At 37.2% G+C, this 21,680-nt stretch overlaps 1 protein-coding gene and 1 pseudogene across 1 annotated transcript in view; both read right to left on the bottom strand.

Moving 5' to 3' along the window:
- DNAH7 (dynein axonemal heavy chain 7) overlaps nt 1–21,680 on the bottom strand; it is a 341,486-nt gene that overhangs the window by 267,718 nt on the left and 52,088 nt on the right. Inside the window, 3 exon segments of the mRNA XM_050752319.1 lie at nt 7,343–7,522; nt 8,323–8,506; nt 19,329–19,448. Of these exon segments, the coding sequence (XP_050608276.1) occupies nt 7,343–7,522; nt 8,323–8,506; nt 19,329–19,448 (484 nt within the window).
- Nucleotides 1,150–2,474, bottom strand: LOC126933114 (transcription factor E2F3-like; annotated as a pseudogene).

Genomic DNA, 21,680 nt, shown 5'->3' with positions numbered 1-21,680 from the left:
GTAATAGGGGTGTGGGAAGCCCAAGGATTAAGGGATCCATGCTTGCTGCTCCTTGGGACTGTTACATCATTTGACGTGGTTCTCCTTTCCAATGGGTCACTCATGTCAGCAAGCCCCAGGACTAACTTGCTCCAAGCTGGGAGTGGAAGTAAGATGGGACAATGCTTCTTGCAGAGCCTGATAAACCTTAGATCACACAGGTTTAGATGTTCTAATCAGTAGAGGTTCTGTCCCTCTGCTTATGTAATGTGAATTTGTAAAATTTCCTTCAAAGTAAGCAATTAAATTGAAATGGTGATGAATACCACAGGAATACATAAATGGCAGCTAAAAAATAAAAAGTCTAAAACAATCCACAAAGAACTAAGTCGGCATTTGCTACAAATCAACTGGAAAGTCACAAATATGCTAGGGATAGGGGAGTGGGCATAGTTTATGGAGATAGAAAAATCCATAACAGCTTAGAGTGGCAGAACTCTATGAGTCTTCTGTAACTGCAACAAGTATATTTCAAAACAGATTCTTCATCCTAAAGGCTATGGAGGTTTTAAGGGTTTTGAGGAAGTTTTATGTCCCATACTACTGGGACACAGAGTCCAGAGCTTAAATTGAATTTAAATATTCCTAAGAAGAGCAGAAGTCCATTTCATACTTTTGCAGGACTTCACGTTTGCATTTGGTGCAGTTCTATTCCATATTAGCATACCCCAAAGGCATATATTCTGTGGAGAAGGGACAGCTTGAAATGCTATTAAGGAAGATCTTTGTTCATCAGTGGGCCAGGTGGCCAGACCCCATTCTACAGCCCATCTGTCAGGCACAGCAAGCAAATCCGCGAAGAAGGAAGGGAGGAAGAAAAAGTTAGAGCGAGAAACACCTGATTGCACATTTTTTCACTTGCTTACTTATCCAGGAGACCATGGAGCCTGGAGCAAAGCAGGGTTTTCCCAAGGGAGCCTGCAACTGTGCATTTAGACAAGTTGTTTATTTTTTAAAATTCATTAAAATGTCAGCTTTCTTCAGAAGTCTGTAGTTTACTTCATGATAATTTCTTGGAGGAAGAGGGTAGGAAGGGACCACACTGCATGACAGATGTTCTGGTCCCATGATAAAAATTTATTGATTTGTAAGAAGGCACATGAAGCATAATCAACCATACTTGAAGTCTTCCACCAGTGGAAGCTTTTCCAAATCATCAGCATCAAAGAGATCACTGATGCCTTCCCTCCTCCCCAAGGCTCAGGAGACAGTCCTCTTGCAGCAGGGGAAGCAGTGAGTTCACAAACGGTCCTTCTAGGTTAGAAGGAATTTGGTTCACAGTCTGCTGTAAAAAGTTGGCTGAGGAGGCCAAGGGAGAAAGGTTTACTATAGAAATTGACCAATTGCTATGTCCTGAGTTGGCTGAATCCAAGTCTTTGGAATTGAGTTTAGAGATATTCCCATTGTGGTCTTGGTTGTTTGTTTTCACTGGATTGTGTGTTTCCATCTCTTCTGGACAGGAGTAAACCTCAACGGGTCCTTGGGTACTTGCCAAATATATTTGTAGGCTCTCTATTGAGTCAAGGCTTTCAAGTCTTGTTTCTGGAGAGGCTTTAACAACTTATAACGGTTTGGTCTTTAAGGCCACTAAGTTTTCAAATGTCTTGATATGTAACATAAACTAACCTTTGGTTATCTGAATCTGTGGTCAATAGTTTGAGGTCCAGGGTGCAGCTCTGGATCAGTTCATCTAATTTTTTCTCTTCCTGACTCAGCTTGGTTGCTTCTTTTGACAGGCCTTGACACTGGACCAGCATGCCCTCATCCTCAGACAGACTGCAGCTCACTGCATGTTTTTCTTCTTCTTTTCTTTTTTTTTTTTTTTTTTAAGACAGAGTCTTGCTCTGTTGCCAAGCTGGAGTGCAGTGGCATGATCTCGGCTCACTGCAACCTCCACTTCCCGAGATCAAGCGATTCTCCTGCCTCAACCTCCAGAGCGGCTGGGACTACAGGCACACACCACCACGCCCAGCTAATTTTTGTCTTTTCAGCAGAGACAGGGTTTCCCCATGTTGGCCAGGATGGTCTCGATCTCTTGACTTTGTGATCTGCCCACCTCAGCCTCCCAAAGTGCTGGGATTACAGGCATGAGCCACCACACCTGGCTGTTTTTAGACTTCTTAATGAAGGAGATGCTTTGAATGTTAGTGATACCATAAGTCCTTCTCTTTTGAACTTTTAGCACTTCTTCTGCCTTGTTCAAATCCAAGACCCCATGGAGAGACTGACTCAGGAGCTGAATGAACTTCTTGTTGAGCAGACCAAGGGATGTATCATATGGCGTTTTTCTGAGGGAGATTTTTGGAGTTTTAGGACTATCTGGACTTCATAGAGCAGCTCTTCTTTTGCCTTCAGGGGTTTTGAAACCATCTAATAGGTACTGTGAGCACCTTCCCTAGCTCTAGGCTTCACTTTGCCTGCTGCTGTAAAGGCATTTCCGAAACCAGCCTGGCTCAGCAGGGGGAGATGGGAGGTCAGGTAGAGAGGGGACCTGGAGGGTCAAACAGACCAGTGGTGTGGGGGTGAAGGCGGTCACCAGTGGGGGAAGTAGGGAGAGAAGAGGAAGGGTGGTGGTGGTGGTGCTGGGCAGATGTGACGGCGCTGGGACTGTCCCAGGCCAGGGAGCCGGTGTGCAGGAGGAAGTGGTTCCCTAACTCTCCAGGATCCCTTCCGCCTCCTGCTTGTAGTCTATTTTGAAGTAAGGTAGTGTGATGCCTCCAACTTTGTTCTTTTTGCTCAAGATTGCTTTGGCATTCAGGGTCTTTTGTGATTTCATATGAATTTTAATATTATTTTTTTCTACTTCTGGGAAGAATGTCATTGGTATTTTGATAGAGATTGCATTAAATCTGGAGATCACTTTGGGTAGTATGGACATTTTTACATAGTTAATTATTTCCATTTATGAACACAGAAAAAGCCACACTTTGTGCAATCGTATATGCTAGCTTTATAAGGCAGTGCTTGCATTGTTCATTGTTGACAGAAAATACACTAGAGTTCAATGTCATATCATCATAATCTTTAAACACAATACTTTTTCACATTGAGGGGAAATCTATCTAGATCAAAGAAAGTTTACTTATTCACTGACCTTTGACCTTTGATTCTGTGAACAGCAACTAGAGCAGACGAAAATCCTTAGCTGCAAAATGTGCATTCTGCTTTCAGGATTACAATAATTGTAGACAAGGATGGACCAGACAATAATTTTAAATAAGCAAACAAACCTTAACAGTTTATCTCCTTTTCTTTCCATTTTAGAGGACAAGTAAATATGCCCACATGGTTTATTATCTGAACTAACCTAATCTTTTTTTTTTTTTTTGAGATAGGGTCTCACTCTTTCACCTAGGCTGGAGTGCAGTGGCACTATCTCGGCTCACTGCAACCTCTGCCTCCTGGGTTCAAGTGATTCTCCTGCCTCAGCCTCCCGAGTAGCTGGAATTATAGGTGCCCACCACCACGCCCGGCTGATTTTTGTAGTTTTAGTACAGACGGGGTTTCACCATGTTGGCCAGGCTGATCTCAAACTCCTGACCTTAGGTGATCCACCCACCTTGCCCTCTCAAAGTACTGGGATTACAGGCGTGAGCCACCATGCTCGTCCCCAACTTACTTTTAAATATACATATGCTCTACCTGTTGTCCAGATTTTATTTATATTGTAACAAAACAAAATCACGTCTGCAGTGGACATTCTACAACATTCAAATTGATGGTATCAAAGGCTTCTTTAGGCAACTGGGTAATTTTCTCAGTTATCCAGGGGGCATTTGCCTACTATTCCCCCAGTGGGCACTTCAGGAAATCATCTTGCTTAGAACTAGATACTTCATGAGAACATCAGTGAATCCCACTACCGTTTCACCCCTGGGCTCGTTAGATACTTGGTATCATCTTTTTGGAAAACAGAAATTTTTAAGATAAAGCAATCTATATAATGTACTGTGTGCAATGTAAAATTACTTGATCTCATGTGAAGATAACTAATATTCACTATAGGCTGTTTCTTAAATTTATTAACAGCCTACCTAATTTGTAAAGCCTATAGGCCTACCTTTCTAAACAGAATTGAATACTAGGACTTCAAAACTATTTTAAAAAGTATAATTTTGGGGCCAGGCATGGTGGCTCATGCCTGTAATCCCAGCACTTTTGGAGGCCGAGGCGGGCCGACCACGAGGTCAAGAGATCCAGACCCATCCTGGCCAACATGGTGAAACTCCGTTTCTACTAAAAATACAAAAATTAGATGGGCATGGTGGTGGGTGCCTGTCATCCCACTTACTCGCAGGGAGGCTGAGGCAGGAGAACCGCTTGAACCTGGGAGGCGGAGCTTTGCAGTGAGCTGAGATCATGCCACTGCACTCCAGCCTGGGCGACAGAGCAAGACGGAGTCATTCATTTTGATATGAATCTAATCATCTCGTATTAACATTCATGAGAAATGATATTTTGTATGAGACACCTCCAGATGTTCTAAAGCACATCAAATTAGATCAGGAGATAGTGATATGCTTGGACTCATGGTGCATTAACCCATTGCAGGTTTACCTTCCATGAAAAAAAAAAGTGTATTTTAGTTCACTTTCAATATCTACCAAAGGTTATAAGAAACAGCTACATGAATTCCATTTCTGCAATTGTTGTCAAAGATCACTGAGACTATGTTCAATTATCCTACTCACGATACCCTACATCTCACTTGTAGGGCATCATCTAGGCATATTTTACTAGTACTGATTTCTGAGTACTGACTCCATCATTACGAATCTGTATCTCTGGGGCAGGGGACAATGGTGAGTGGTGATGGTGATTCCTGGAATTTGGATCACTCGTATACCAAACCTCAATGACATGCAATTTACCCATGTAACAAACGTACACAAGTACCTCTGAACCTAAAATAAAAGTTGAAAAATAAAATGTGTTACCAGATGATGGTGATCCATAGGGTTTCAGGACCATTACCCATGAATGATGACAACTGTAGGCTTTATCTCTCAAAATTTGATACCATGAAAAACATCTCTCTTCCTGAAAAGTTTCAATTAACTGTTCTAATCATAATTAAAATTTGTCTTACTTTCCTTTAGAAACCAGGAAGCTTGGGGCCATATTTTATAACCATAAAATCATAGCAACTGCATTCATTTTGATAATTATAAAAGTTACTTTTCTTCACTTGACCTTTGTCTACTAATTCTTTTCTTGTTAACTTGTTAAATTTGTCTTGTTTCATAAGTTACTTCAAATCATTCTTGAAGAAGTCAGGGTACAAACAGCATAGAAAAGAATGCAATAGATGAACTAGAATTACACAAAAGACAAAGTAAGCAGTATGTTTCTCGAGAGACTTCTATTTATGGTAATATGAGGAATAGATACCCAGAAAACAACTACTCAATTCAAAACACATAAATATGCCAGGAGAATAAAACTGAGTTTATCTTTTATAATGTATAGCTAAGGAAATAACAAAAAAAATAATAATAAAGTCTAAGTGACCAAAATAAGAGAAAGCATGAGTTGAGAGGTCATTATGTGCAGAAGTGAGCAGCTGCCCTGGGGACTCTACTGATCCTTGGTGTTCTAAGCTTTGCTTTAATGAGTTTCTGGCAAGGTGGATGCATGGGAGGGGCTGCCAGGAAACAAAGCCTCAAGCTTGAGCAAAGTTGGAAGTCATCATTGGCATCCCCACTTAAAGCCAAGAACACTGAAGGGTGACACAATCTTAAAATGAGAGTTCTGAGGAGACGAAACTTCAGAATGCTGAAAGGTGACAGATCTTTGAATACAAGAAAAATAAAAATGTCCTGGTTTTGCTTTGATTCTCTGTAGAGGAAAAAAACAAAAGATGGTTGCCTTAAGAATCTGTAACCACAAGTCTATTTTCACACAGATTTGAGTGAATATTTGCACAACCAGTATTGTCCTTGAAATCATTAAGCAAGAATTCATCTAAAAACGGTCCTTGGTCTGCAAGGGCCTGGGGAGCACCTGTCACAAGAATATGGAAACTCCAAACGAATCAACTTGAACCAAGGCCTCAAAGACTTTTTTCATAAACTTCTTACAAGCATAAGTATAATAATACAGGAAAAATACCCAGAGAAATATACCACCAGGAGCAGGAGTCAGCAAACAGCAGAATCAGATCAGCAAAAACTGTGGATACTGGTAGTATCGCACACAGAGTATTAAAAATATTTAATCTGTGTAAACGGAAGTAAAAGCTTAATGAATACATCACTACATATAAAACACTATCAAAAATGACTAGGCCTATTTGAAAAGAACCTAATGGATTCCTGAAAAATAAAAATAGAATAATAAAAAAATTGGAAACTCAAAGAAAAGGATAATATCCTCAAAATGGATAATTTCATATAATGTTAAGTGAAATAAGCAAAACACCGATTACTTATAAGATGCTTCCACTTATACAAAGACATGCAAAAACTAAACATAAATTGTTTAGTAATAAACAGACAAGTAGTAAGTCTATTTTTCAAAATTAAGAACAAAAACTCCAAACTTCAAGATAGTGATTCTTTTGCTAGAAGATAGAAAGATAAGGATGTAAACAAGGAGCAAAGGGGAAGAGCTTAAAGGTACCAGCAATATTCTATCCCTCAAGATGGGCTGTGCCTATTTAGGTGTTAACTTTATTGCTACTGAAGCCTTTACACACTAGTTTCCTGCACTCTTCTATATACAGCAAATATGTATAAGTTATTTTAAAAATAGAAAAATAAGGAGAACACTTCTGATTGGACTTACAAAACAAGAAAACATTACAAGTTGAAGAATTTTCAGACATGCTCATTTCATATACTAGATTCCAATAACTATTGTGGAAATGTCGTAGATTAGATCATGAGTTGAAAATACAAAGGAGCTCACTACTACAGAAAAAGGTGTATGAGGGGAGTAATAAATTCGAGGGCAGTTTTACAGAGCTGGAAAAGCATAAGGAGGCCTACAGCAAGGCAGGAGTTTACAGGAAATGGCAGGAGAGCTACAGTAAACACTCAATGGCTGCTTCAAACCTGATCACAACTTTAATTCCTTCTCCTCAGAAAGTTTTCAGCTAAGTCCAAAGGAAGACTAGACTAGGAAAGTAGGTATATTTTAAGAGAAACCATTTGGAAAATGGTAGTTTTTTAGCAACACTTTCTTATAAGCCAATATTATTATATTCTGTGAAGCAGAGGATACCTGTCTACAACTTTCAGAACTTACTTGAAATGAATATCATTATGCAAATTCAAGCAATCTTAATATCCTTGTTACTTACCCACTTGGAATATAATTTTGTCTCAACTCTTGGCACAAACCCGACAGCTTTAATCATGACATCATAAACATTTAGAAAGATATCTATATAGTCACTAAACTCAGGTTCAAACTTAATGGTATCATTATCAAGAATCAGCCTCATGATGAAACCTGGATGTTCAAAAGCTCTAACAGAATCCTGCAAAAAAATTAAAAAATTTACATACATAAATATGTATGAATTGTGATAGACTAAGTAGTACACCAGTCCCAATTAGAATACATGGGAACCCACACTTCCTCTTATGACCCAGACAGTTAAGCCAAGGAAGACCTCTAATAAAAAAAGCAAGAGTGATTCTGAGCTACAGTTGATGTTATCCAGTATCCATTGGGCCTACAGGTCAACTACAGGGTCAAAGTCCCAGAAAAACAAGTGTACATAGCTGTGGAGTTCTAGAATCATACAAGATAGAGCCCAAGAGGAGAACACTTCAATTCCAAGGCCCTGCTCATACTGTAACAGGACCTCCTTCCAGAGACAGAAAAGCTTCTTTTTTGCTAAAGTTACCTCATGGTAACTTTCTCCAGCCTTCATGACCCAAATTTCCCAATTATGTGAATTTTCACTTATTTTCACTAATCTTCACCTCTAGTCATGATAATCATATATCCTAAACATGCAAATTGACATTAACTTTTTTTTTTTTGAGACAGGGTCTTGCTCTGTTGTCCAGGCTGGAGTGCAATGGCACAATCTTGGCTCGCTGCAGCCTCAAATTCCTGGACCCAAGTGCTCCTCTCACCTCAGCCTCTTGAGTAGTGGGGACTACAGACATGTGCCACCATGCCTGGCTGATTTTTTTTTTTAAGATAAATGTAATAGGTCTAAAGATGTACTTTCTGCTCTCTCACTGATAAGGGTATTATTTTCCTCTCTGAAATAATTAAAACTAAATACATTCGTAAATACATATTGGTGAACTGAACCATACTTACTGGTGGTTGTGCAATTAAGTCCGTGAAATCTTGCATGGAGACTAAAGTGAGGTCCTGCAGCTGTAAAGTCATAAGTGCAGCAGCACAGTTGAAAAAAGATTCCAATTTGGCACTGCTGTCACCAGTTGGCAATTGCTTTTTTTTATTACCTTGGTAATAAATATTCTGCACTTCTGGAAACCACCTTGAAAGAACAAAAGACTTTTAAAAGTCAATGCTTTCAGTGAATTACTCCTTTTATATTAAGCATTAACAGTAATTTCTGGACATCTAAAGGTCTTCATAGAGGAGTATATTGCTAAATGATATTACCCACTCTCCGAAATGTAAGTGCTAAAATATTTCACTTCTAGGAAAAGAAATTTTAAATCTTAGCCAACAGAAAATTACTCAGTGATGTGATGCTGTAAGAAAGACATAATTCTAACTCCTGGAACTATGGCCCCTGACTTTTTGAAGAAATATACAACTAACTTTACTGGATATTACAAAATACTCCTCTCCAGTCTCCTAAATGTTATCTAGAAAATATATTTGTTAGTTTAAAGTTAAAATGTGAATAACTGATTAACCAAGGGAGGGCTTTTACCATGTTCAATACTCTTGGTTGTTTCATGCTATTCTATCTGTTTACAGTTACTTGAAAACAATTTACAAATCAACAAAATCAGGTATTTATTTTCTCATTCCCCTTAATGTGATACACTGAAAGAGCGTCTGATGTAAAACAAAGTTTCAAATGTGTATGTGTCCTTCTAATAAAAGGATAACAGTGTAATTTCATATATAGGTACATAATGATGATAACAAGCAAAGTTTTCAACTTATAAAACCACTCTCCAACACTACAGAATTTTAAAATGTTATCTTTTTTCATAAGAGATAATGAATTTTTTAAATAGTCAATATAATTTCAGGAGTTTCCTGAATGTTCCAAGAGAGAAAATCTAAATTTGAAATATATTTATTCATCCTTTTAACAAGTATGTGTTGAGTGTTTACTACACACTAGGAATAGCGTTGTAGAAGATATAAAAAATATGGTATCAGCCGGGCATGGTGGCTCACATCTGTAGTCTCACCACTTTGCGAGGCCAAGGTGGGTGGATCACCTGAGGTCAGGAGTTCAAGACCAGCCTGGCCAACATGGTGAAACCCCATCTCTACTAAAAACACAAAAATTGGCTGGGTGTGGTGGTGGGTGCCTGTAATCCCAGCTACTTGGGAGGCTGAGGAAGGAGAATTGCTTGAACCTGGGAGGCAGAGGTTGCAGTGAGCCGAGATGGTGCCGCTGCACTCCAGCCTGGTGACAAGAGTGAAACTCCATCTCAAAAAGGAAAGAAAAAAAAAAAAAAACATGGTATCATGGCAATGTGTCATAACAGAAAAAAAGATCTAAAATAAAAGGATAGAGATATAATTTTCCATTTAAATAATGAAGAGGGGTTTCATAGTGAAGATGGCAATTTCAGCAAAAAAATAAAAAGACAGAAAAGAGAATGAGGAAGGCCCTGAAAGATTCAAAGTGGAAGAATTATAAAGAAAAATAAATGGAGATGGTAGGGTTATCAGATCATTTCAGTGTCTCAAATAGACAATAGAATACAAAACAGGAAGAAATATATGAGGGAAGATCCAGTTCAGGCAAGAGATGAAATAAGTTTAGGTCTGCAGAACTGGAAAGAGGACAAATATGACGTATTTTAAGAAGTATTCAATTGTTCATTCTCTCAAAAATATTTATATGACTCCCTATTATGTATGAAACATTTGGGGTACAAAAGATTTCTTAATTCTCAAAGTGCTTATATCAGTGAAGGAAAAGAGGCACATACATAAATAAATATTATTTTTAAAAAGGACTTAGAAGAGAACAAAGTGCTGGAGGCATTCATAAGGAAGAGATTGCTTTTGATGTGATAACAGTAAAAATTTCATGAAAGAAGAGTCATTTAGGCTGGTTATTAAAGGATAGAAGAGAGTCTTCTCCAGTAATGACCTGCATCAAACATTGTAAATAGTGTAAACCACAACAGTCTGCTGATAGTGTGCAAGAAGTCCTCATTCCATTTTAATCTCTTAACCTCTAATTCAATCTTTATAATTAGGCAAACAAAGATGACAATGCTGAGACCCAGAGTTTCAAGTTTTCATAGCACTCCCATCTCACAAATGAAAACAAATAAGGAGTAACTAATTACTTTAAAAATCAGTAATTGGTAAAAAGGGAGAACAAAGAGCCTTCAGACTTAGTCCACAGATTTTTAACAGTGGTAAGGTGTGGTTACAGACTAGTCATAGAAGTTATATTCTGTTTTATTTAACATGATTATTTCTACAGGCATGATCCAAGGTGAAAGTCTTTTCAGAACTGAGGATGGAAAAGACAAGTTAGATCGATATTGCAGAAAACCTTTAAAGGCATATTAAGAAATACAGAGTTCCTTTCTCAACAAAAGGGAGGCACTGAACTGGGGAATATTTTAAGACTCATCTGGCAATGGTTTACAGGCCAGGCTTGAAAAAGAAAGATACCAGAGACAAAGTAATATGGCAGTTATTCAGATTTTGCAATAGGCTATATGGAAGGTTAAGAGGGCCAGCCAAGGGTAGTAGTCCTGGGGATTAAGAGGAAGGGATGCACATGCAAGTTGCTTCTGAGAGTAGATAAAAAATAGTTGATGGTCATAAAATAAGTCTCCACAAATGTAAAAGGTACAAAATCATTAATCAATAACAGAAGGACACTTAGAAATTCACATATATGTCTAAAGTAAACAACACATTTCTAAATAGTCAATGACTCAAAGAAGAAATCATAAGGGAAATTAGAAAACAAGATGAATGGAATGCAGGGAATTCCATACCATAACTCAGGGAATGCAGCAAAATCAGTGATTAGAGGGAAATTTTTAGCTGTAAACACCTACATCAAAAACAAGGGAAGGCTGGGCATGGTGGCTCATGCCTGTAATCCCAGCACTTTGGGAGGCTAAGGTGGGAGGATCTCTTGAGTCCAGGAGTTCAAGAACAGCCTGGACAACAAGATAAGGGTCTGTCCTGTCTCTACACACACACACACACACACACAAATATTTAGCTAGGCATGGTGACAGGCGCCTGTGTTCCCAGCTACACAGGAGGCTGAGGTGGAAGGATGGTTTGGGCCCAGAAGGTCAAGGATGCAGTGAGCCATGTTCATGCCACAGCACTCCTGCCCGGGAAACAGCATGAGGCCTTGTGCCAAAATAAAAAATAAATAAATAAATAAATAAATAAAGGGCTGGGCGCGGTGGCTCACACCTGTAATCCCAGCACTTTGGGAGGCCAAGGCAGGTGGATCACAAGGTCAGGAGATCAAGACCATCCTGGCTAACACACTGAAACCCCATCTCTACTAAAAATACAAAAACAAAATTAGTTGGGCATGGTGGCAGGCATCTGTAGTCCCAGCTACTCAGGAGGCTGAGATGGGAAAATGGCGTGAACCCTGGAGGCAGAGCTTGCAGTGAACAGAGATCCCGCCACTGCACTCCAGCCTGGGTGACAGGGCAAGACTCCATCTCAGAAAAAAAAAAAAAAAGAAAATATAAAAAGAAGAGAAAACTAAACTCAAAACAAGAAGAAGGAAAAGGGAGGAAAAAAAGAGGTGAGTCCAAACAAAAAAATACTGAATAGAAAAATAGAGAAAAATCAACAAACCTAAAGTTGGTTGTTTAAAAAGATCAACAAAACTCATGAACTTATAGCTAAGCTAATCAAGAAAAAAGAGCAAAGACTCAAATTGTTAAAATCAGGAATAAAAGAGGAGACATTAATACTTACATTACAGAAATACAAAGAATTAAAAGGGAATATAATACACAATTGTTTCCCAACAAATTTGATAACCTAGAAAAAAATGGACAAATTCTACAAAGACAAACACTACTAAATCTGGCTTAAAAAGAAATAGAAAATATCAATAAACCTGCAGCAAGTAAAAGAGATCAAATTAATATTAATAATTTACAAACTTTGCAGGAAAAAAAGGCCAGGACTAGATGGCTTCACTGGTAGTTCTAACAAGCATTTAAAAAATTAACACCAAACCAAATGTTTGGTTTGTAAAGAATTCACAAACCAAAAAGGAAAAGAGAAAAGAACACCTTCTTACTCATTCTATAAGGTGAGTATTACTATAATACCAACTACAAAGACATAACACACATGTACACAAAAACTACAGACCAATATCTCTTATGAATAAAAACATAAAAATCCTCAACAAAATACTAGAAATCCAAGTCCAGAAGCACATAAAAAGGATTATATGATCACATGTGATGGCTCATGCCTATAATCCCAACACTTTGGGAGGCTGAGTCAGGAGGATTGCTTGAGTCCAGGAGTTTGAGACCAGCCTGGGCAACACAGTGAGACCTTGTCTCTACAAAAATGAATAAAATTAGCTGGGCACATGCCTGTAGTCCCAGCTACTCAGGAGGCTAAAGCATGAAAAACACTTGAACCCGGGAAGCAGAGGCTGCAGTGAGCCAGGATCGCACCACTGCACTCCTGCCTGGGTGACAGAGCAAGGCCCTGTCTCCAGAAAAAAAAAAAAACAACAACAGGATTATCTCCATTCCATGAGCAGGTAGAATCTACCTCAGGAATTCGAGGTTGGTTCAATACATGAAAACCAATGTAATATACCATATTAATAGAATGAAAGGGAAAATCCCATGATTATCTCAATAGATTCAAAAAGCATTTATAAAATCTAATACTGCATGATAAAAAAAAACATGTCTGCTCTTGCTGCTTCTATTCAGCATTGCACTGGAGGGTCTAACCAGGGGAATTAGCTAAAAAAAGGAAAAAAAAAATAACCAGATAGGAAAGGAAGAAGTAAACTGTCTCTAATTGCAGATGATATGATCTTATATATAGAAAGCCATAAAGAATCCACACATAAAAACCATTAAAGCTAATAAATAAGTTTAGTAAGGTTGTAGAATACAAGATCTATATGTAAAATTCAGTTGTATTTCTACACACCAGCAATAAATAATCTGAAGATGAAATTGAGACGACCATTCCATTTACATAGCATCAAGAAGAATAAAATACTTAGAAAAAAATTAAACCAAAAAATGTAAATACATTTTTGTATTTACATTTGGTATTTCGAGAGAACTAAATAAATGGAAAGACATCCTGTGTTCATGAATTGAAAGACTTAACATTATTCAGATGTCAATACTCCCAAAATTAATGCACAGATTTAATGCATTCCCTATTAAAATGCCAATGGCATTTTTAAAAAAATGGACAAGTTGATACTAAAATGCATATAAAATACAAAGGACTCAGAACAACAACAATTTTTCAACTCAGAAAAATAAGAACGAAATTGGAGGACCCACACTTCCTTATCTCAAAACTTACTACAAAACGGTTTGGTACTGGCATAAAGACAAATAGGCCAATGAAACAGAATAGAGAGCCCAGAAATAAATCCTCACATATATGCTCAAATGATTTTCAGCAAAGGTGCTAAGACAACTCAATGAGAAGAGTCTTGCAAAATGGTGCTCAGACTACCAGGTATCCATATGCAAAATAATGAATTTGGGCTCCTATCTCAGACCACGTGTAAGTTAAAATGAATTTGGTTTGTAAAGGTCAAAAAGGCCTAACTGTAGGAGCTAAAACTATAGAACGATTAGTTCTGTTTACCACACAGGTAAACAGGTAAATCTTGGTGGCTTTGGATATGATACTGATATGGTTTAGCTGTGTCTCCACCCAAATCTCACCTTGAATTGTAATAATCTCCATGTGTCAAAGCTGAGGCCAGTGGAGATAACTGAATCATGGGGGCAGTTTCTCCCATACTCTTCTTGTGGTTGTGAATAAGTCTCGTGAGATTTGATGGTTTTAAAAATGGGAGTTCCCCTACACATGCCCTCTTGCCTGTCGCCATGTAGGACAGGGCTTTGCTCCTTGTTCACCTTCCACCATGATTGTGAGGCCTCCCTAGCCATGTGGAACTGTGAGCCAATTTAACCTCTTTCCTTTATAAATTACCCAGTCTCAGGTATGTCTTTATTAACAGTGTGAGAACAGATTAATACAGATACCAAAAGGCACAAGCAACCAAAGAAAAAACATAAATCAGAATTCATCAAAATCAAAAATTTTTGTGCTTCAAAGGACACTATCAATAGAAATATTTGCAAATCATATAATTGATAAGAATCTAGTATCCAGAATATACAAAGAACTCTTAAACCTCAACAACAAAATATCAGATATTTTACATGTCAATAATAAAAATCAGACAACCCAGTACAAAATGAGCAAAGGGTTTGAATAGACATTTTCCAAAAACGACAAATAGACAATAAGCCCATAAACAGATACTCAACATTATTGGTCATTAGGGAAATGCAAGTCAAAATCACAGTGAGATACAACTTCATAACCATGAGGGTGGCTACAAGCAGAGAGATAGACAATAACAAGTGTTGGAGAGTATGTGTAGCAATTGGAACCCTCATAAATTATTAGGAATGTGAAATCTTATAGTCACTTTGGAAAACAGTGCAAGTGTTCCTCAAAAAGTTAGAATTACCATATAACCTAGCAATTTCACTCCTAGGTATACAGTCAAGAGAACTTAAAAATGTATTTATACAAAATAAGTTGTTCATAGCAAAAACAGCCAAAAAGTGGAAACAACCCAAATGTCCATCGCCTGATGACTGGATAAATAAAATGTCTTATATCTATACAATGAAATATCATTTGGCCATGAGAAGACATGACATACTGATACATGCTATAATATGAATGAACTTTGAAAACGTTATGCTTCCTGTAAGAAGCCAGGCATAAATGACCATATATGAATACATATATGAACTTTGAAAACATTATGCTTCCTGTAAGAAGCCAGGCAAAATGACCATTTCATACTGAGATGAAATGTCCAGAGTAGGGAAATTCACAGGGACAAAAAATATATTAGTATAGTTACCAGGCACCTTTGGGTGGAAGAATGGGAAATGACTGCTAACAGGTACAGAGTTTCTTTCTAGGGAGCATTAAGTCATTCTTGTGTTGCTATAAAGAAATATCTGAGACTGGGTAATTTATAAAGAAAAGAGGTTTAACTGGCTCATGATTCTACAGGCTGCACCAGCATGGTTCTAGCATCTGATTCCAGTGAAGTCCTCAGGAACATTATAATTACGGCGGAAGGTGAAGGGGGAGCAGTCATGTCACATGGCCAGAGCCAGTGCAAGAGAGCAAGGAGGAAGGTGCCACACATTTTAAACAACCAGATCTTGTGTGAACTCAGAGCAAGAACTCACTTACTATCACGAGGACAGAACCAAGATATTCATGAGTGATCTGCCCCTATGACCAAAACACCTCCCACCAGGCCACACCTCCAACACTGGGGATTACGTTTCAATATGGGATTTGGAGGGGACAAGCATCCAAACTATATTGCATGGTGAAAATGAAAATGTTCTGGAATTAGGGGTGATGGTTGCACAACCTCGCAAGTATATTATCAGCTACTGAACTGTACACATTAAAGTAGTGAATTTTATGGTAAATGAATTATTTCTCAATAAAAAGGAATAGCAATACATTGGGTATCCCTGGAAGCAGAGCTAAAATTTCATGCTTTCCTACATGAAATTTCAAAAGAGAACAAAAAAGTCCCAAGGTTTTCAACTTGGCCTCATAATGGTTCACAACAGGAAGAGTAGCAGATTTGGAAGGAGAATAAGCATTGCTAGGGACATGCTGAGATCCATGACATTCAACTAAAGATATTCACTGTTACATTGGGTCTGAGCAAAGACGTGTTGAGGAATACCTAAAAGCACAGGCAAGAAAGGCAAAAATTAACAAACAGGATAACATCAAGATAAAAAGCTTTGCATAGCAAAGGAAACTATCTAGACAGAGTAAAGAGACAACCTACAGAATGGGAAAAAAATGTCTGCGAATTATTCATTGTACAAAGGATTAATAACCAGAATACATAGAGAACTCAAACAACTCAACAGCAAAAATCCAAATAATCTCACTAAAAATGGGCAAATTGATCTAAATAAACATTTCCCAAAATAAAACGTACAAATAGCCAACAGGTATATGAAGAATGCCCAACATTCCTATTCATCAAGGAAATGCAAATCAAAAGCACACTGAGATATCATCTCACTCCAGTTAAAATGGCTACTATTAAAGTACAAAAAATAATAGATGCTGGCAAGGATGCAGAGAAAGAACTCTTTCCTTCCTTCCTCCCTCCGTCCATCCCTCCCTCTCTGCTTTCTCTCTCTCTTTCTCTCTTTCTTTTTTTCTTGAGCCAGAGTCTCGCTTAGTCACCCAGGCTTGAGTGCAGTGGTGTGATCTTGGCTCACTGCAACCTCTGCCTCCCAGGTTCAAGCGATTCTTCCACCTCAGCCTCCCAAGTAGCTGGGATTACAGGTGTGCGCCACCACACCCTGCTAATTTTTGTGTTTTTAGTAGAGATAGGGTTTCACCATGTTGATTGGTGGTTTCAAACTCCCAACCTCAAGTGATCCACCCACCTCAGTCTCCCGAAGTGCTGCGATTGTAGGTGTGAGCCACCATCCCTGGCAAAAAGGGGAACTTTCATACACTGTTGGGAACACACATTTGTGCATCCACTATAGACAACACTATGGAGGTTCTCAAAAAACTAAAATTACAACTACCATGTAATTCAGCAATTCCACTGCTGGGTATATACCCCAAAGAAAGGAAATCAATATATCAAAGAGATAGCTGCACTCCCATGTTTATTGCAGCACTATTCGCAATAGCCAAAATACAGAATCAACCTGGGCCCATCAGTGGGTGAATAAAAAAAATATAGCGTGTGTATGTGTGTTTGTGTATAGTATATAAAATGTAAATAAAATACAAAATGTATATAAAATATAGTATATAAAATGTAGTTTATATATACAATGGAATATTATTCAGTCATAAAAATTAATATAATCCTGTCATTTGCAGCAACATGGATGAGCCTGTAGGACATCGTGTTAATTGAAATAAGTCAGGTACATAAAGATAAATATCACATGCTCTTATTCATATGTGGAAGCTAAAAAAAAATTGATGTCATGGAGGTTATAAGTAGAATGGTGGTTAAGAGAAGCTAGGAAAGGCAGGGATGGGATGGAGGATAAAGAGAGATTGGTTAATAGGCACAAAAATACAGTTGATAGAAGGAATAAGTTCTGGTGTTTGATAGCAATGTAATGTGACTATAGTTAACAAGAATTTATAGTATATTCCAAAATAGCTAGAAGAGAAGATTTGGAATGCTCCCAACACAAAGAAATGATAAATGTTTGAGGTGATGGATATGCTAATTACCCTAATTGAATCATTATGCATTGTATGAATGCATCAAAATATTCCATTAATATATGTAGCCTATACATATGTGCAATTATTATGTATCAATTTTAAAAATTGGTAAGACAGGCCTAAAGCTCAGAATATAAAATCTTGAGGCAGATGAAATCATGAAATTGTTAAGAGAATATAAAGAAGAGAGATAACAACAAAGATCTGTGGAACCCTACTTGTAGGGAATAATAATAAGTAAAGCCAGAAAAAGATAAATGGAAGAAGAACTAGAAAAACACAGCAGCACAGAAAAGCGGGTTTCCAGAAGTCTGGGTGATAAACCACACACTGTGAGTAAAAGTGGAAGATGAGGATGACGAAAAGGCATTTGGGTTTAGGGTAGAAGTCATAATTAATCATTTGCTAATTGTTTCTCCTCTGTGAGCTGATGCTCTGCCTTTTGGTCATGATAAACACTTTCTGGCTCACTACTTAAAGTATAGTCAGAGAGTTCTTCCCTGAGAATCAATCAGGAAGCATCAAGAGATACAGCTAATCAATCTGCATTTCTCAGCAAAAAATAATTCAACAAAGGTTTGTACTCTACTCTGTAATTTGACACCCACTGAACTAAAATTTACAGTGGTAATGTATTCCTAGGGTAGAACCCAGAAGTTACAGATCCAGATAATTTATTTGTATCCTGTACTTAAGAGGTCACTTTCTTCTCTGTAATTAATTATGGGTTTTCATTTTATCACCTCTTAACTCTGTTTTTACAGTAACTAAATACTAATATAAAATAGAAGGCTAGAGTTTTATTCAGGTAATATCAGACAAAGAATTTTATTCTAACACATTGGAGAAGAAAGCAAGATAATGGAAATATTTTATCTCAAATTATGAAGATATCTTTCTAAGTAACTTCTAAAAATCATGAAGCTATGCTAGCAGTTTTATGTTCTCTGCTATCTTAAATTTGACCTAATTCTAATGTCCTGTTTACAATAACTTAATGACCCATGAGAGAAAGAATTTTCCTAAGTTGTTTCAAAGCATACCATCTGGTTGCCAGATTATGAATTATCATATGTGGCTATTCCATTCTGAAAATCCAATCGATGGAGATATTCAATTATCATTTGATAGGTCTGCCTTCCAGTGACATTTTTAAATTCATTTAAATGATATACATTCCCCACCTAATCATTATTTAAACTCTTCTGCTTTCCTCATCCAAAAACAAAATGAAAGGAGGTACCGAGCCTAGCATGTATTAACAGTAGATGACAAATAAATATCTGGTGAATAATGAGTAGGTAACCATTCTCTCATGGTATTCAGCACCCCTCTCAAAGGATAGGTACAAACCAGACATTTAGAAAAAAGTAACCATTTGTCATGAACATTTTAGTTTCTGCACAATCTATGCCGTGTAGAACATCTGGACAAATATTACAGACTAAGATAATTAAACATATTATATTTAAATCATGTAGAAATGATTTAAAACATATTAAAATTGGATCTTCTAAAAGCAGTTAAAATGCAGTAGTCCACCATCATATTTTTAAACTTATGCTTTCCTACATGAAATTTCAAACCTTTACATTTTAAGTAGAGTCTCTTTGGCAGATTCCATGTGTCTCATGATAATGTTCTGAAAACTTGACAGCTCTAATGCATCCTGGCGATTATGAAATTCTTTGATATCAACTAAACGTAATTTTCTGCAAGAGATAAAATAAACAGTAATTTAACAATGACTTTTTTGGTATTTAATATTTTATTAATTGGTCCCTTCTTAAAAATATCATATTCCTAGGTTTAATCATTAAAAAATTGTGTTCCATATAATTAAATGTTAAAGAACATGAGATATTCTAATTTTAAAAATAATTCATATAATTAAATTCAATAGGAACACAACAAAATATGTAACTTCACTGTGAAGTAGAAGAAAGTTGCAATAACTGGGATATGAAGAATAGTTCAAACTGCTTTTGCTTTTAAACTGTAATAATTTAAACAGGAAAAGAGGGAGGGCTCAATGCTTCTAGGATCCACTGCTCTGAAAAAAAATTGCAGCCTCTCTGAAAAGAAAGTGGCCCTCATTTCAGGCAGCCATGGGGTGAAGGAGTCTCACATCTAATCAAGAACCTTTCGAGCCTGTCTGATTTTTTAAAGAATACAGGGATTACGGGAGTCAACTTTCAATACAAACCCTCTTTTGACTACAATGTTATAGATCTTTGTTATACACATGGTTTACTCATCTAAGTATTTTCTCTGTCAGGTTAACAAAAATGAAAGATAATATTAGCATTAGTGTCATTGTGTTCTTAAAAAAAATCACATTTAATGTTTCCTTAACGACCAATGTAAAATACTGGTTAGTAAACAAAACACATTTCAAATCTATTTCCTTACATTTCTTCCACAAGCAAAAATTCATCTGAGTTATAATATACTCCATACATGACATTGATAACAATTAGGCACAAAGTAGGTATAACCATTGCTAGAGAACCAATGTGTTATTCTGCATAATTGAGCAATGTAATGTTTTAAATAAAATATGTCTAAAATATAGCATAATAGTACATAGTAAACATAATCTGATCTCTTTAGCTTCCTAGTTAATGCTTTCAACATTATTTTACATTTTAAAATTGCAGCTGTAATCAGGATGCAGATGCCTGTGGTGTGAGATAGCACTGAATAAGTAGTAGTTGCAAGGGTACAAGCTCTGGAATTCACCTTGCCTTTGAGCCACCACACCAATTTTCCTTAGTTTCTCCGTATTCGATTTGAAACAGAATTCGAGGCACAGAGTACCATCTTTGATGTTTTGAGATTTTTACACAGTACAATAATTTCCCCATGAAATCTCTCCAAATAACATTGCCCATTTGGTCAACAGGATGAACTGTTAAGAAAACAGGAAAAATACTACCAGACACTGTTCTTGCTTTCTCAGGATGGTCCCTACAATAACCCAGCAGTGGAACAATAGTTTAAATCATTGGTTTAAGACAATAGAAAGGATCAGGAAAAAAGATACTACTCACTATGTGTTAGCTTCAATTTGGTTAGCAGAAGGAAATGCAAGTCTCTTTAAAAGTTTCATGATGATGAGTCTTCTAATCACCAAAATAACTTCTTGATTTCAATTTTATATTAGTAGAACCAAATAGCTTCAAATCACCCAGACCATGAAACTCAGGATTGTCTCTGAACTCTTCCTATAAATCTTCCCATATCCAATCAGAAGTGAATTTCTGTAGACCCATCTGTCGGTCACATATCCCTCCTACCCTCACAACTGTCACTTAATGCTCACCCCAAGCTGAAACCCACCCTGACCCGTGGCTCTGTCACTGATTTTCAGGCAGGAGGAATTTCAATAGTCCTGGCCCAATACTCTGGACTCAGCATCAAGTCAGTCTCTACCTTTGTTCTCTGGTTCTCAAAACTAATCTTCTCTCTTCTTACCAAGACCAAGTTTCCCACAGAAATCTCACTCGAACTATCTACATTTCTTGGTTGTCCCATAAAATTTTCCCTTTCTTAGGAACATGTTTTGCTTTTGCCAGTCCTCCTTTTTTGTAACTTTCAAAGTAGCACACTATAGGCAGTGTCCTGCACTTGCTTTTTTCACTTAATTATCTTCTCCTGGAGACTTTTTCATATTAACACATCGAGATTTTTCTCACTCATATTTTATAACTACATAATACTCCATTGTGTATAGTATAACTTATTTAACTAGACTATCAATGGATGCTGGCTTGTTTCCAGTCTCTTATAAACAAATACCATAAATAGCATTATAACTATATAACTTCTTGCATTCTCGGGTACATCTGTACAATACTTATCCAAAAGTGAAATTGCTGGATTCAAGTGTTACCTGCAATTTGTAATTTTGATAGGTATGGCTGGGATTCCCTCAAAAGGGA

Source organism: Macaca thibetana, chromosome 12 (assembly GCF_024542745.1).
Source record: "Macaca thibetana thibetana isolate TM-01 chromosome 12, ASM2454274v1, whole genome shotgun sequence".
NCBI lineage: Eukaryota > Metazoa > Chordata > Mammalia > Primates > Cercopithecidae > Macaca > Macaca thibetana.
The sequence above is the reverse complement of the archived record's forward strand: the minus strand, read 5'-3'. Positions and strand labels throughout refer to the sequence as shown.